The sequence below is a fragment of the Triplophysa dalaica genome, chromosome 9 (assembly GCF_015846415.1).
Source record: "Triplophysa dalaica isolate WHDGS20190420 chromosome 9, ASM1584641v1, whole genome shotgun sequence".
NCBI lineage: Eukaryota > Metazoa > Chordata > Actinopteri > Cypriniformes > Nemacheilidae > Triplophysa > Triplophysa dalaica.
Window position 1 is genome coordinate 19,184,836 of NC_079550.1, and position 14,970 is coordinate 19,199,805.

Here is a 14,970-nt window from a genome sequence, read left to right on the forward strand (position 1 = left end):
CTTCAAACTTCATACACATTTAACTAGTAACAAAAAAGATGCAAACTGTTCTATTTTTACCTTGCCAATACCGAGCTTGCCTTGCGAACTTCTTCCAATCCACTAGGGCGATCAGATTCTAAAAAGTCTGCTTTTGATTTCTTGACGGCAAAACGGTCGCAAAGTGAGGACACTCTTTTCATTCGAACCTGCTTTGTTCGAGGTGTTGCTTCTGATGGAGTTACTGGAGCGGCCACCGTTTCTGGTTCAATAAGTAGATCTTGAGGTAAAACGACTGAACTGATGGGTTGGGGTGATGCAGGGCTGAGATCATGGGAAACAGTCTTGTTGGGGTCGTAATAACCAGCCATAGCTTGGTTGATGATAGCTTGGGCACTCTCTGCCTGATATGCATCCGAGGACTTTGTCAACAGACTTGCAGACTGCTTGCTTGACGGGCCAGACTTGGTCCTCCTAGGTGTGGAAGACTCCTTCTTATTCCTTGGTTTCTTCGGCCCTGCTGTGGATCCATCTCCAGCAGCTTTGGCATTCCGTCGTGGCTTCTTAGGATCTGCTGGTAATGATGCCAAGTCATTGCTATTAATAGTGAGAAGCTGGGTAATGGTGTTAGAGGTCTGTACCAATGGGGTCACAATTTGGGGGACTTGGTTTGGATTGGCGCTCCCTGCAACCGCCTGCAAGTTTCCAGCCGCAGCAAGCGTTGCTGACAAAGCATTGCTTTGCAAGAGACTGGCAATCTGGGTGACGCAATTGAAAGAAGAGGAATTTGGAGTTGGCAGCTGGAAGGTGTTGCTTTCAGGGTTCTTAACAAAAATCTGACCAAGTCGATTAACAAGTAACACGTGTGGGGTGGGATCCACGTTGGGTCCACCCACTTCCTTTACGGTGAGAATAGCGTGGCCTGGTAACGCTTGGGTAACCAACTGTTGTTGGGGTTCAATTGTTGATCTGGGGGTGGAGAAATTTATGGAAATTGTCCTTCCCGAGCCAGATTCTCCTTGCATAGGCATGGTGTTGTACCCATTAATGACGCCTGGAGCAGAGGTTGGTTGAGTGGCAGAAGCCATGGGTTGACAGTCATCTGATGATTGGGAGATTACGGAGGGGCACGAGGAAACTACACCAACTGTTGTAGAGCCGATGGGCTCCGAGTAAGCGGGGTACAATGGGACAGACAATGTACCTGACACCGGCCCTTGAGTCCCAAGGGGCACACCAGTGGCAGATGGCACCGAGAGCATTGACTCTGGATTCTGTGGCAAATTTGTGGGAACACAAGGCATCGCCCCTCCAGGAACTGAAGGGGCTGGTTGCCTTGAGACTGTAGATGGGTGTAGTTTGGTTCTAAAAGTCTCCATGGGAGGTAAGACCATCTTACCCTCGGGAGTTTGGACAGGGTACAAGGAGGACAGAGGTTTAACAGATGTGGTAGATTTGAGTAACTCTGTAGTTTGTTGCTGAATTCCATTAACTGGACACAAAGTAAAAACACCATGAGTACCTTCAGTCAAGTGGTTTGGGTAAACTGTAGAGGCATCCATAGAAGATACAAAGTGCCCACTACTAGGATCTAAGATGATTTCCTTTGGCCCTGTAGATACTTGTGGGTCAATTGAAGAATCTTCCTGGACTGGGACCAGTTCTGTGAAACATGCACTGGGTGAAGGTGGATCGCATCTCTCGAGAATCAAGGGTGTCTCTGGCTCAAAAACTAAACTAGATTCTTGGTAATCTTTACTGTATTCCGAAAATGCTGCATTTGAAGACTTTGGGTCGAGAAAATTATTCAAAGTGTCTTGTGGAGGAAAAACTAACAAAGAGTTTGACTGCAATGCTTGAGGTACACCAAACGCATTTAAATCAACAACAGCCTCTAAGAAGGGAGTATCAACCGAGTTGGACATGGTTTCAAAACCACAACTATTTGATGAAATGTTAGAGGCCGTACTTGTAAATAGTCCGTTGCTGGCTGCCTGTTCATGTGGTTGAGAATTAAAGGATTTGTGTGGCTTTTTGGCCTGATTCGATTTCTTCAAGCTCTGGCCATCACTATTAGCTATGCTTGTATCACTCTCTGTCCCATCGTCTATACCATCAAGTTGGGAAATCTGCCTCAAAGATGGAGATGTAGGCGTTTGGGAGGCATCTCTTGGAGGCTTGCAGGTGACCACAGTGCGAGTGAAATCAAAGTAATTCTCCATATCCTCATCCGAAGAACTATTATCCCAGTCTTGCCTACAAGGGTCAACACTACAAGACAATCTTGGAGTGGACATTTTGGATTGCTTCTCACCCGGGTCCCAAAAGTCCTCCTGGCTTTCTTCACCAACTACAATTTGTGCACTGCAGTTCATAGCTACTCCATCACTCAGCACTGTTTCTTCAATTTCAAGCTCTGTTTTTAGCTCAGGTTCCACGGTCAGATCTGCCTCTAAGTGGAAGGAAGAATAAGGGAAATCCTCATCGCTTATAAGATGGTTAGCTTTTGGTGTACCCAAAGAGTCTCCTAAAGGTAAGGCACCATTTTCTGCTGGATGCTCTTGTGGGGATGCTATGAAATTGTGTGGAAGTTCTACAGAGTCCAATGGATTAAACTCAAAAGGCCGTAGTCTTGTGGTGAGATGGGTGGGAGAACTGAGTACTCGGTTGGTGCAAGGGGTGCCGCCAATGCCACCTTGCCGTGTGGACTGGGAAAACAGTCCTGAGGTAGAATGGGGCATCATTATTCCAGAACCCCGGACTGAGGAAGCACTTCGACCAACAGGACGAGCTGATGAAGAGGTCAGCAGGTTTTCAGTAGCACCAATAGGGTAAACTGGGGAGGTAGGTTGGGAGGTTTTAGGCAGGTGGGATCCACCCGCTCTAGATGTGATTTGGCCTGCTGGGGATCCGAGAGTTGGGGAGGTCATGTGACGGGTACCGCTGTTCTGGGAGTGTGGGCTGTTCTGGGAGTGTGGGCTGTGCCGTCGTGGCCTTCGAGTGTCATCCAGATCACTAATTGTCAAGATGTGGTGAGGCTTGGATGGGGCAGCTCCTGGTAAAAAAAATATATGAGTAGATACTTAAAATGATAAAATGACACTGTCAGCGTCTATCACTGTTGTTTATCTGTATTACCTGGAGAAGGCAGTGGTCGGGAAAGCCCTCCGGCGGGTCTTCTGTTCTGAGGGTATGAAGGGATTTTGGGGCGAGCGCCAAGGTCCGGTTTGGCAAAGATGGCATTTGTTCCAGCAGAATTTGTAAGGGCCAATTCCACAAAACGTGCTTCTGATGTGAATTGGAAAAATAATTTGAATATAACTTCCAAATATTTTCAATCAATCACACAATATTGTTATACGGTACGCACCTGACTGGGGACATGGGCTGTGGGCAATAGTACAATTTTCTCCCTGATCGGACAGTTCTTCCACTGGCTTTTCCTGAACAGGTGGTCGGGCATCCCTAACACGAAATGTATATTTGCAGCGGCGAAGGGGGTTTACAGTACTCCAATAAAGGCGAGAGCATCTAAGAAAAAAACAAAGTCTTTAGTTATGTGCAGAGGCCAAAACTGAAAGTGTTTACATCCATTACATTTGAGAGGGCTGCATGATAAATCATGCAATTATTTCTTTAAACAAGGGATATTAAATATGGTACAAATCATCCACAGACTTTTGCTTTTAAATAAATTATTTCTGACTCCATGTGAAATCAATAAGAGGCACTTTAATGCTGTGGATAAGAAAAAGATTAGCGGAACAGTTCATTTCCGCAACACCGTAGTCCCAGCTCTGATGTAATCTGCCCTGATAATAAACTTTTACCATGACAACAAGGTAAAACAGTCACGCAGTAAATTTAAGTGAACTACAGCACTCAGGTACTTTTCTATGGAACGAAAGGAAAAATTAATTTGTTCGAAAGTTTAGGGTCATTTACATGGTAGTCACGCTGAATGCAGGAATGTTCCCTTGGCATTTTATCAAGACTCCTAAGATGTTTTTAAACAGTATTGAAGGACTTTACAAGTATTCTGTACAGAAAGTCATGCTGACCTAATACATGGAACGAAACGTCTCATAACATAAAAAGTTACTTACTGGTAACCAACAGGGAAAAGTTTACCATGACAAGCCGATAATTCGCTAAGCTTTCCCAGCTTTTCAACTAACAAAGAACCTGAAAAAAACAGAAAGATGATGTTAATGCTTTTTGTGTTTTTTATGTTTTTATATATGATTTTATGCAATAAACAGGCCAGATTCTTTCTTTCTTTATAACTTTTAAAAGTCCAACCTATCATTAAATTGATTGATTCCGGTTCTAATCCAGTCAAAAACTTCCTGCGAAGACTTATCCCTTCAAAGTCCACATAAACCCTCCGGAGCACCTCAAACCCTTGACCAGTGATGATCTGGAAAGAAGAAACACAAAGTGTTCTTTAAAAACACATACCATGTGCACATAAACAGAGCCAACTGTAAAAAAGCACCTACAGCTAAACTATAAATAACTAGCATTACATACTTTTCCACTTATGAGGTCACGGTGCTTGTGACAGAAGACTCTCTTATCATCCTGGAAGACACAGTTGCGGTAGCGGGCACACATGAAGTGGTAGTTGCTCTGGCATGAACCAAGGCAACAACCCACCGTCGCCCCAGTTCGGTTACACCGCTCACAACGCTACAACAGGAAAAGATTGAATGTTTGCTAAATCAAACACCACAGTCATGTTAACTCAATACATAAATCACTGAATCAGAGGTTAATACTAGAGATACAAATATATATGCCATTAATCAGTATTGGTCGATTTTTTACACTTTCGGTCATTTGTTTAAGAACCAGAAGATAAAAATGGCCATTATATCCAGGGATGCACATAAGTGGTGCGCAGGCACGACCAAAATCCACTCTGTAAATAAGTTTAGACCGCTCATTTGCGTACTGACGTGGATGAAACCTTTTGATGCACAATCACTGTTTTAGGCCGACTAAAGGTAATACTGGATAAGATTTCCGTCTGAACTGAATGCTGCTAAAACTACTGATATCATGTTTGTTCCCGGTGTTAAACGGGACCTGGGTGTAAATTATGAAAAACTGAGTACTTTGTTGGTTCTGCGTTCGTTACTAGAGAAGCACGTGGCACGCGCAGCCTCTGTGAATGTCTGGATCTGCACTGCTGGTCTACCAAAACACTGCTTCTCTTAAACTTTCTAAAAGGACAAGCTGTTTAAACTTGACACTTGCACGCAGCTTGTGTTTATGTTATACTCGATCCTAGCTCCAAACCGCAAGTCTCCATGTGCACTCGCAACCTGCCAAAAACCAAAAAGGTTGTCGTTTTAGGTTTCAAAATCGGTGTTGAAAATTTACATTTACTAATATAAAAAGAAAAACAAGAAGAAATACATTATCATTGTATTTAAAAATTTCCCTTAAAATAATATAAATATAGTATTATCCCACGTCATTGTTTTGTTTATTGTTCACCATCGCTACTTTTTTATTTTTATTTTTAATAGGTAAATATAATTTGTCACACCGTGTGCAATGTGAGCACCAAACCGAATCTCCAGGTGCTATCTTGAGAACCAGATAGAAAATCGTATGTGCAACCCTGATTATAAACCAGTTTGATCTTCAATATGAATAGTCATTATATGAATTAATGACATTCAGAAAGTTAAGAAATATTAATTTTATGGACAGATATTACTCTGAACAATCGGCTTTGAGTGGAGAAATTTTGAATCAGTGCATCTTTAGTTTATTCACATTAAATACCATAAGTGTTAAATCACAGTAATCATGAGACTGAAAACATACCATTAGACGACCTCGCGCCACAGCACTGTGGACATGCAGAAGCGAGCCGTTGTCTTCTTCAAACACCTCCGCAGACCACATGGCACAGTTCACATGAGCCCACTCGTTCTGCCCCAAATAAAGCAATCTCCCTGCATCCTGGAAAGACAAAGACATGTGACATCAGACACGATTCACGCATGCTGTCATTTTATTCCCCTTCACCACATAGTCAGAGTATGTAACCATTACTTTGACATTTAGTCATTTAGCAGACGTCTTTATCCACAGCAACTTGCAGAGAGTTCTTACATTAGGTAAAACTTTCTTCAAAACATCCCAATGAGGAATTATTTGAATGTCTTATAAATGTGATGTTCACATGAATAAGTTCTTACACTGGCCTTTGCATCACCATATTTTTGGCACAGAGAGCACTGCCTTTCATCTTCTTTCGACCAACCAGTGTCCAGGTCTGTTTTCCCCAGTCGACCTTTCTTTCCTGTCAAAAAACACCACAATACCAATTTAGCGTGACTCATGCACAGCTTGACATATGTCCGGCTTATAACTATGACTATTGACTATATATATACTTCTAATGTTGAATTACCTTTCATCCTTAGTCGTATCTCCCTCATGTCCATATAGCAACTCCTGCTGGTGTTATGGGCCAAAGGTGTGGAAAGATCAACCTCTTCTCCTGTTTTCATTTCAACGTGGCTTTCAGTAAGCGGCGGTGCATCATCCGCAGTGTCTTTCTCACGCCATTGAGCATACACGTGTTCATAGTTTGGAGGCATCACGGCGTGTGAAAGCATACCACTAAAACACAGGCGACGCGTGATGATCAAAGACGATGGATCATTTACAGGAGCATAAATGTGGAATTTCCAAGCAGCACAAACAGGAAAATCGCATAAAAGGAGGCAAGCTTACGCTGGCAGATGTTTGGAGCGTGGATCCCACACTTTAGGGTCTTGACTGTTGAACCAACTATAAACGTCCTCTAACAGCTAAAAAAGATTGAAAAGTACATTTAAAAAACACTGCGTCATAGAAATAAGTAAAGCAATGATTTCAATATTAAGAACATAACTTGGGAATCACATTTACATACTTCTTTTGTTTCTACAGTTTATACTATGTCTAGTATTTACCAAGAGCACACAATACAGAATACGGTTTCCCACAATGCAATGCTGCTGACGTTACTTTTTTGCAGTGCAATAAGATAAAATAAAGAGCATTCACACGTTATTCGAAATAGAACAGAAATAGAAAAATGCAATGTGATGAGGTTATAAGACAACAGTTATAATTTATCATATCCACACCAATATAAAGTGTACAGCTTTCGGAGGAACAGGAGATCTATTAAGCTTTTTAACAGCTGTTGCAACATCTGCACACAACCGTCAAATACCAGTTTTTTTTTAATGTCGGGTGTATATACAAGAGATGTTGCATGCATTTATAACTGTCATTTGTAACCGCAGTTGCTGCATTACACCACAGCGGAGGCGCTGTTTTGTTCAGCACACGGAGGCGCTAAAAAAAAAAGAGTTGCAGAACAAAAGCTAGCTGTGTTTCACGGTGGTTCGTTTTGCATCAGAGTACGTTTAATTTCTATAATTAACATGACGTACATATTTGTTATGTCTGAAGCTGTGCAGTTGGATCGTTGAATTGGCGTATACCGCGTATCGGTGTATACTGTACACAGCGAGTTCGCCAGTATGAACGCATATTGCGACGAATGACTCATTTGAAACGATTCATTTATATTATTGAACTTTTCAGTCACTGGCGAATATAAGAGATCATTAAATCATTTAAAGTGAACCACAGAGAATGCAACTCTGAACTCAGTTGGCTGAAAGGTTTGTTAAAAAATTATATAAAAACTTTATTTGATTAAAAAAGAATAAAAGTAATATTTTATAGAACTTAATTGTAATTTTCATCTAATTTTATTAGAACTTTTAATGTCAAAGTCACTTTGGTTAATCCACTTAAAGGTACGGTAGGCCTAGGTTTGTGTGTACAAGGTCGGGATGGCACCACCTCCGCCTCAATTTGAGCCAGTAAAAACCCTGAATACCAACTTAAAACATAATCATTTCCTAAAAATGGCAATTTAACATTACGCAATAATAAAATATGCAAGATTCTTACCGTCAGATAGTAGGAGCGGGCCAGGGCAGTGGGTCTTTGATCCTCTGAGAGGCCTTTCTCTTCCTCAAGGTAACGACAGATTACTTTCACAACATCCTCATGGAATGACTTCTGCTCAGCAAAACCATAAAAACAAATTCCTTTAAAAACGTCTGTTCTTCTGTATTTCTACATTACAAATGAGTCAGTTAGAGATTAAAAACTTAGGTCAGTTAAAACGTATGAATTTCTCAATTTAAGATTAGGAAGTAAAGCTGCTTATGTTAGGAGCTGGCAACCTGGGCACAGAATATTCACTGATTTTGTTTTTAAGTCTCTCATTACAGACACTTTTCAAAATGATCCATTACAGCATCTTTTCAAGTAATGGTTAACTTCTAGATAATAAGTTGTTTGAAAAGCCAAATCTGAACCGCAAAATGCAGCCAGACTATCTGCGAGACCCATCACAGGTCAAATTACAGCATTTACTGGTACCAGTTTCAATTCGAAAGTGACCCAGATTTCTGTTTCCCTGAGATTAACTTCTTTCTCGAAGATTGAAATCTGAACTAAAGCGGGCAAAATATTTTATACTGAATTGACCACTTGAGATGCTAACCAGGGATGTGTACAAGCCTTCCTCAAACTTCATTCCCACGGCATTAAAGTCACACACAGCCTCTGTGTCTGGAGAACCCAGTGCTGCACACTACAAGACAAAAGAATCAAAGATTAAAAAGGTTCTGTACACAAAATTTTATTTTTAACTTGTGTGGTAATGACTCAACAAGTTCTACAGATTTGTAGTGCACCTTCGGTTGAGACCGTCAGTAGGCACTAGCAAATATAAACAGCATTTAAAGTGATATTATTAGACTAAACAAAATAAACTTAAGGGTCTTTTAAAAAAGACACGGACCCCCTTGCAGGTGACCAGGTGTTTTGTGAGGTTGGAGCTCAGTAGGCAAGACAGCACTTTCTCCAACCCGGCCTTGAGCTCCTGGTGGAGCACCTCCTTCCAGCCGGCTTCGCCGACCTCTCCATCGGGCTGGGCATGTACGCACGGCTGACAGCAGTAAACCACACTCTCAGGCAGACTGGATAAGATTTCATACAAGTCATCTGTGTGAAAATTCAGCATATCTTTAATCAGCAGATGTAAGAAATATTTCCTAACACTGACTCAACATCTTCACGGGAATCACATTTCTCAACTTCTTCAGCAGCACTTAATCACATCAAATAAAACAAGTGAAATACATTACCGGTCAAACGTTTAGAAACACTATTTATTTTACCATGGTTTAGATAGACTAACATTAAACCCATTGAAACCATAAAATAACAAAAATGTAGCTGTGGGAATTTAAACATTGAAGCACACACTTTCAGATTAATAGATATTTAAGATCATGAGAAACATGTTTTTCAAGTGAACTTTTGACTGTTTGTGTGTACGATTTGAGCTTTTCATGTAAATATAAGTTCTTAGAAATGCAGATTAGATTAGATAGATTAGATTAGATTCAACTTTATTGTCATTACACATATACAGGTACAGTGTAACGAAATGTAGTTTAGGTCTAACCAGAAGTGCAATTAGCAAGTGCAGATATACAGTGTGAATAAATACAGAATACAATATTAGGAAAATAATTTACGATGGGCATGTACTATGAAAATGTGACAATCGGTATGTACTATGAACAATATATACAGAAGGCTATATACTGTGAACATTAATGTACAGGAGGTTATGAACAGATAACAATATAGACTATACAATAGTGCAAGTGACTTGAGATGTGGGCAGTGGAGTATTTTTACTCTCAAATATTTGTAATATTTGGAAGCTTTCTACTATACGGCATTATTAAGCATATTACACACATATTACTCCACTACATTTCATTATTTACCTTTCATACTTGTGTATATATATAAACTAGTACTTTAACACATTTACTCAACGAGTTCACAAAAATATTTTTACTTTAGTTCAAGTCGTAAGCACGTTTTTGAAAAAGTTATGAATAGTAGTGGATAAAGCTGATTTATTACTTTATTTTTTTAAAGGACACCTTTTTAAGGGACACGCGGTGCATGTGGATAGAAATGACTCATTATACGGTAATAAAAACATAAAGTTAAATAAATAAATGCTGTAGAAGTATTAGGTCAATTTGTATAAAGACAGATGTTTCCAGGTTTGTTCACTCACCTGTCAGACCTTCACATTTAGCGTGGACCCAGTGGTTACAAGTGGAACACTGCATCATCTGACTGTCATAGTCATTATCTTCATAACACTTGAAGCACATGGTGCAGTAGTTTCCTATAAAAAATACATCGATCAAAGATATGCTTTGACTTTTTTAGTTTTAACACCTTAAGGTCGGCGACAGGCAAAAATGAGACAACAACACTTCTGTCTAGGTTTGGGGACATTTTTAAACCACTACAAATGAAAAAATATTCTGTCTTGCTTTTGGCCATCGGCAAGCTAAATAAATATATATATATATATATATTTCTAATAATTGGTGCATTTATTTTAAAACAGCTTTTGACAACTTCCTTTTAATGTATATTTATTTGCAAAAAGGATATTTATATTCTACAAGCACTCAGACGACCAAGTTTCATTATGTTGATGAGTGATGCATGCATCCTGTGTCATTTCCTGTATTTCGTATATGTGTGTAGTTTGTGCCATCTGTCATTATTTCGTGTAACCTTATCTTTTCATCACGTTGAGCAACAAGTATAAGATAAATGTTAAGATGAAGCTAAAATGTCAAAGGTGAAGGCTTTAATAAACCAGCCATAAACAAAACCTTTGTTTCTATTTGTTGCATCATTATTGGGAAGTGTGCTGGAAGTCCTTAGCTACTCTGACTGGATAAGTAATAAATATCTGAAGGACATCATAAGGTCCTGATTGGCTTGTGAAAGAATTAAATCAATAACAGCTCTATACAAGAACTTGGCCATTAGATCAGTAAGAAGCTTCACCTTGATCGAATAACCGCGTACAGTCGGGACACAGACCCTTGTCGTGATTCCACTCCGTGTCCCAGCTCTTCCCTGGAGTCACTCCACAACTTTTACACCTGATACAGGTCATACAAACCTGAAAAAAAAAAAGAGTGCCTTTAAATTAGTAAATGAAACAGCCACAAAAACTTGATTTATGATGTGTATTTTGGTTTGAATAGTTTAATCTGTCAAAACAATCTCTAGAGGTTTCTTCATAATTTCCAGAACACATTTTGAAAGTCTGTGGTTTTATTTGTGGGTATAAATGTGTTCTGATTGCTTTGGGATTATTATTATTATTCCACCTGGCCATAAACCGAAATGGCATTTCCTCCTAAAGCTGCAGAGTGTAAAAACTCGACAAAAAAAAAAACAGACTCAGCAAATAACTGAGGTTTCCTTTAAAGCTCTGTGTGTCGAGGAAAGTATCCATGCGACTCAACTTACCCACGGCTTCTTACGTTTGTTGGGTTTGGGGTAGTTGGGGCCGAGACAGGCGGGGTGGTAACAATTCTGACACTTTTCACACTCCAGTAGAGGCTGCGATGAAATTAAGAATAGAAAACTGATTACTCACATCAATGCTGAGGCGTGAACTGTACATCACAAAATGTCTATACCAAAACCACTCTACATAACTCCATACAAGAACACCGAGACACTGGCAAACTACCTTCGACTCTTTGTTCTTGCGTCCGCAGACCCTGCAGAACTTGCAGCGACGGCAGCACCAGTTCTCCTTGTTCTCCTCCAGGGGGCGCTCAGAAGGTTCCAAGCAGAACCGGTGAAACGTTTCACAGCATACCTGACAGTGCAGCATCTGTACAACGGCAGCACAAATCACTGAATATCAATTTGAAACAGTAGAACGTCCAGAAAAACAACTCACTGAAAGAAGTGACATCAACTGTGGGAAAACATCAGTAAAAAACTACAGCAAAGTTTTTTCCTGGATTTAGGCAAGTCAAATTTGAATCGAATAATCACGATTAATCGGTTCCTAAATAAATTTCTGTGTTTATATTAAAAAAGTGTATGTGTGCCATACTACAGAATTCATGCAAACTGCTGTACCACATAAAACATATATAAAAAAGCATTAAAGTTATTGTTTAGATCCTTCTATCATATTTCAAAACCCACAATAACATTTAAAAGATCAGTAAGCTTAATATACGCAAAATCACAATTTATTGGTTACTTTCAATTGAGAGATGGGTGTCCCGAACCCAGTTCAACTTTTGAAAATTACATTTAAAATTGTTTAGCATTTTTTTCAATTGTTGTTTTTAAAATATATTTTTATGTTTTTAAAAAAGTGAAGTTCCAAAAAATTATAATTTGATTTAATTCTAATAAACTTCATGTAAAAAATCTGTTCTGGATTTTCATGTCACTACCTAACAGTGTATGTTTTAGTCCATTGGCTAAGACTGATTTTAGCCACACCCATACATTTTTTTTTTATCAAGAATCATTACTGTGGCCCTTCTCTCTAATAAACTACACAGTGATTAGATCCGTCTCATCATTTTGAAGTAAATGTGTTCATAAGTCTGAAAATGTGTGTGTAAGTTTAAGTCAGGCAGAATGTCACTTCCAAACATCTTTTTTCTGCAATGAAGTAATAAAATGTTGAAAGTCTGATTCAGCTGTGCAAATAAACTTTTGTGATCACTAACAAAACATTACCATCACTACTGAAAATGTGTGTGTGTCACGTCCGAAACACGGAATTTTTTGTCAAAAATAAAGTATATTAAATAATCAACTAAGATGTTATGATAGTGTTTGGTTCAATGTATATATAACCCAAACACCTTTAATCGATTAATCGGGATTAATTTTTGATGTTGTATATACGTGTTGAATGAGGAGTTGTTGGTGTAATGAAGGGCAGAGGACAAACCTCATGTTGGCCTTTACTGGCACACAGCAGGCAGACGTACTGGGGCACGAGAGGAACAGATGTCAGGACGCTTAAACCTCCAGTCACCCAAACGCTTTGAAGTCTACAGTCCTCCTGTTAAAAACGAAAGAGAAATTAGGTAATCTGTCTGGCCTATGTGCTTTTAAAAGAAGGTAAAGTTTGATGCTTGACTCCTTTAACATCCAAGCCTTCAGCCAGCCATTAAAAAGTTTTAGAATTAGTGGAATACAAAACACAAATTTCTCCATAAGATTAGAAACTAACTCAAAGAAACATCAGAACGGTTGCACACTTAAGAGAGCAACAAGACTACAGTCCCTCCAAACAAGTGAAACTATGTTGGACAGACAGTGATGAGAACATCTGGATTAACACAAACAATGACTTTCAACCACATGGTGTGTTTCTTCAATAAAAAGGAAACCGTTTGATGATTTTTCATTCAGAATTGTGTGCTGCCATCGTGTGGCAAAACACATCATTGCTAAAATATGGAAGTATATGTGGACTACAGAAAACAGCCTGTGATTTGCTTTCCTCAACCATGTCTCAGTAATCTAAACACCTTAAAATGTGTGGGATAGAAACGAGGACATTACCTTGAAATCCACACAAATCTTGTGCGTGGGTTCCTCTGGCTCCATCTCTCTTTCTGCAAAACCGTTTGCGAGGGCTGCCAGAACGCTGGGCGGTGTCTGTTCATGAGGACTCTGTAAACGTAGGAACAATAGTTGTTTTCAGTGAGATGTTGGTTGAATGGGGACGGCTTTGATTTCACCTGATGCTTGAACAATCTCAATACCTTCTCAACTTTACGCCTGATGGGCGGAACCCTGTTGAAGCCAGGTCTGCGATGTCGCACTCCTTCGTCAAAGGAGTCGCCAATGAAGTCGTCCAATGAGACAAAATCTGTGGTGCGTTACAAACAAATAGAATTAAAGCTTTGATGAAAACATAAACAAATGGATAAAATAAATACATAACTGTAGAAAAGGTATACAGAAAACTAGGAATGAGCAGTTTAAAAAGAGGTGACACAAAAGCTGTGATGCATTACAAACAAATAGTTCACTACTGTATTGACACTCAAGGTTAATATGAGATTGCCCAAATATCTTTAATACCAAAATAAAGTCCCCCCATTGAAAGTTGTTTACTTTTTTATTAGTAAGGTGATGTTTGAAGAAGCCCCCATCAAGCTAATAACTAAGTAATAACATAACATAATAATTGATAATGAAATTCTAATAAAATAATATTCTAATAAAGAATATATTTTTAACTATTATTCTTTATTACATTACATTACATACATTTTTGCATGAACAGTTTGATATAATAAATCTTAAAAAACAATACAATTTAAATAATTTTTCATATAAATAATAATAATAAAATGATCTATTATTTAAGGTTAAAATTAACTTTAAATAAAAGCATCTTCTTATAATCAAATGTAGCTGTAGCTCAGTGGTAAGAGCATTGTGTTAACAAAGCAAGGTTGTGGGTTCGATCCCAGGGGATTGCACATAAAAAGAAAATGTATAGGATAATGCAATTTAAGTCAATTGGATAAAAGCGTCTGCCAAATTCATAAATGTAAATCAAATTGTGTAGCGCCCCCTGGTGGCAAATGGGGGAAAAACCAAGGACTCTTTAGTTGAAAAAAGATTGTAAATAAAACAATTGAAGAGTTTGTATTTTTAATATGATTTAATATAAATTATTAAATTATGATTCATTGACGGTTAATGTTTAACCTGCGTTGCGAAGACCAGTAGTTCTCCTGCGTCCGGGAGAGGTGGAGTTCGAACCACCAATCCATTCCAAGTCGGAGTCATAATCCAGCAGGTCGCAGTAGAAACGTGGTTTAACGTGCCGGCGTGGCTGTTTTCGCACAGATGGACTGTCACCCGGAGGAGTAGGGAACATCCGTCCGATTCCATCTGCGCCCTCGCCGTCTTCATTACTCGAGTGACCTGCGCTGATTGATGAGCGCCGCTTCTTCACATTCCCTATGAACAGTGAGGCACTCATCAACC

General features: G+C 39.2%; 1 protein-coding gene across 3 annotated transcripts in view; it reads right to left on the reverse strand.

The window, feature by feature from the left end:
* The window catches only part of kmt2bb (lysine (K)-specific methyltransferase 2Bb), a 34,819-nt gene that overhangs the window by 11,208 nt on the left and 8,641 nt on the right, over positions 1–14,970 (reverse strand). Inside the window, exons 9-29 of one of the 3 annotated variants that reach the window (XM_056755971.1) lie at positions 14,689–14,943; positions 13,731–13,837; positions 13,528–13,638; positions 12,908–13,021; positions 11,672–11,818; positions 11,446–11,538; positions 10,975–11,092; positions 10,181–10,294; positions 8,879–9,081; positions 8,579–8,668; positions 7,978–8,088; positions 6,739–6,815; positions 6,413–6,624; positions 6,204–6,301; positions 5,821–5,958; positions 4,513–4,671; positions 4,282–4,399; positions 4,086–4,164; positions 3,350–3,510; positions 3,118–3,267; positions 61–3,034 (exon numbers count right to left, since the gene is read on the reverse strand). In XM_056755971.1, the coding sequence (XP_056611949.1) occupies positions 61–3,034; positions 3,118–3,267; positions 3,350–3,510; positions 4,086–4,164; positions 4,282–4,399; positions 4,513–4,671; positions 5,821–5,958; positions 6,204–6,301; positions 6,413–6,624; positions 6,739–6,815; positions 7,978–8,088; positions 8,579–8,668; positions 8,879–9,081; positions 10,181–10,294; positions 10,975–11,092; positions 11,446–11,538; positions 11,672–11,818; positions 12,908–13,021; positions 13,528–13,638; positions 13,731–13,837; positions 14,689–14,943 (5,629 nt within the window). Of the gene's footprint in view, positions 1–60; positions 3,035–3,117; positions 3,268–3,349; positions 3,511–4,085; positions 4,165–4,281; positions 4,400–4,512; positions 4,672–5,820; positions 5,959–6,197; positions 6,302–6,412; positions 6,625–6,738; positions 6,816–7,977; positions 8,089–8,578; positions 8,669–8,878; positions 9,082–10,180; positions 10,295–10,974; positions 11,093–11,445; positions 11,539–11,671; positions 11,819–12,907; positions 13,022–13,527; positions 13,639–13,730; positions 13,838–14,688; positions 14,944–14,970 lie in introns of all 3 variants that reach the window. The other 2 variants (XM_056755970.1, XM_056755969.1) reach the window with 2 other exon arrangements.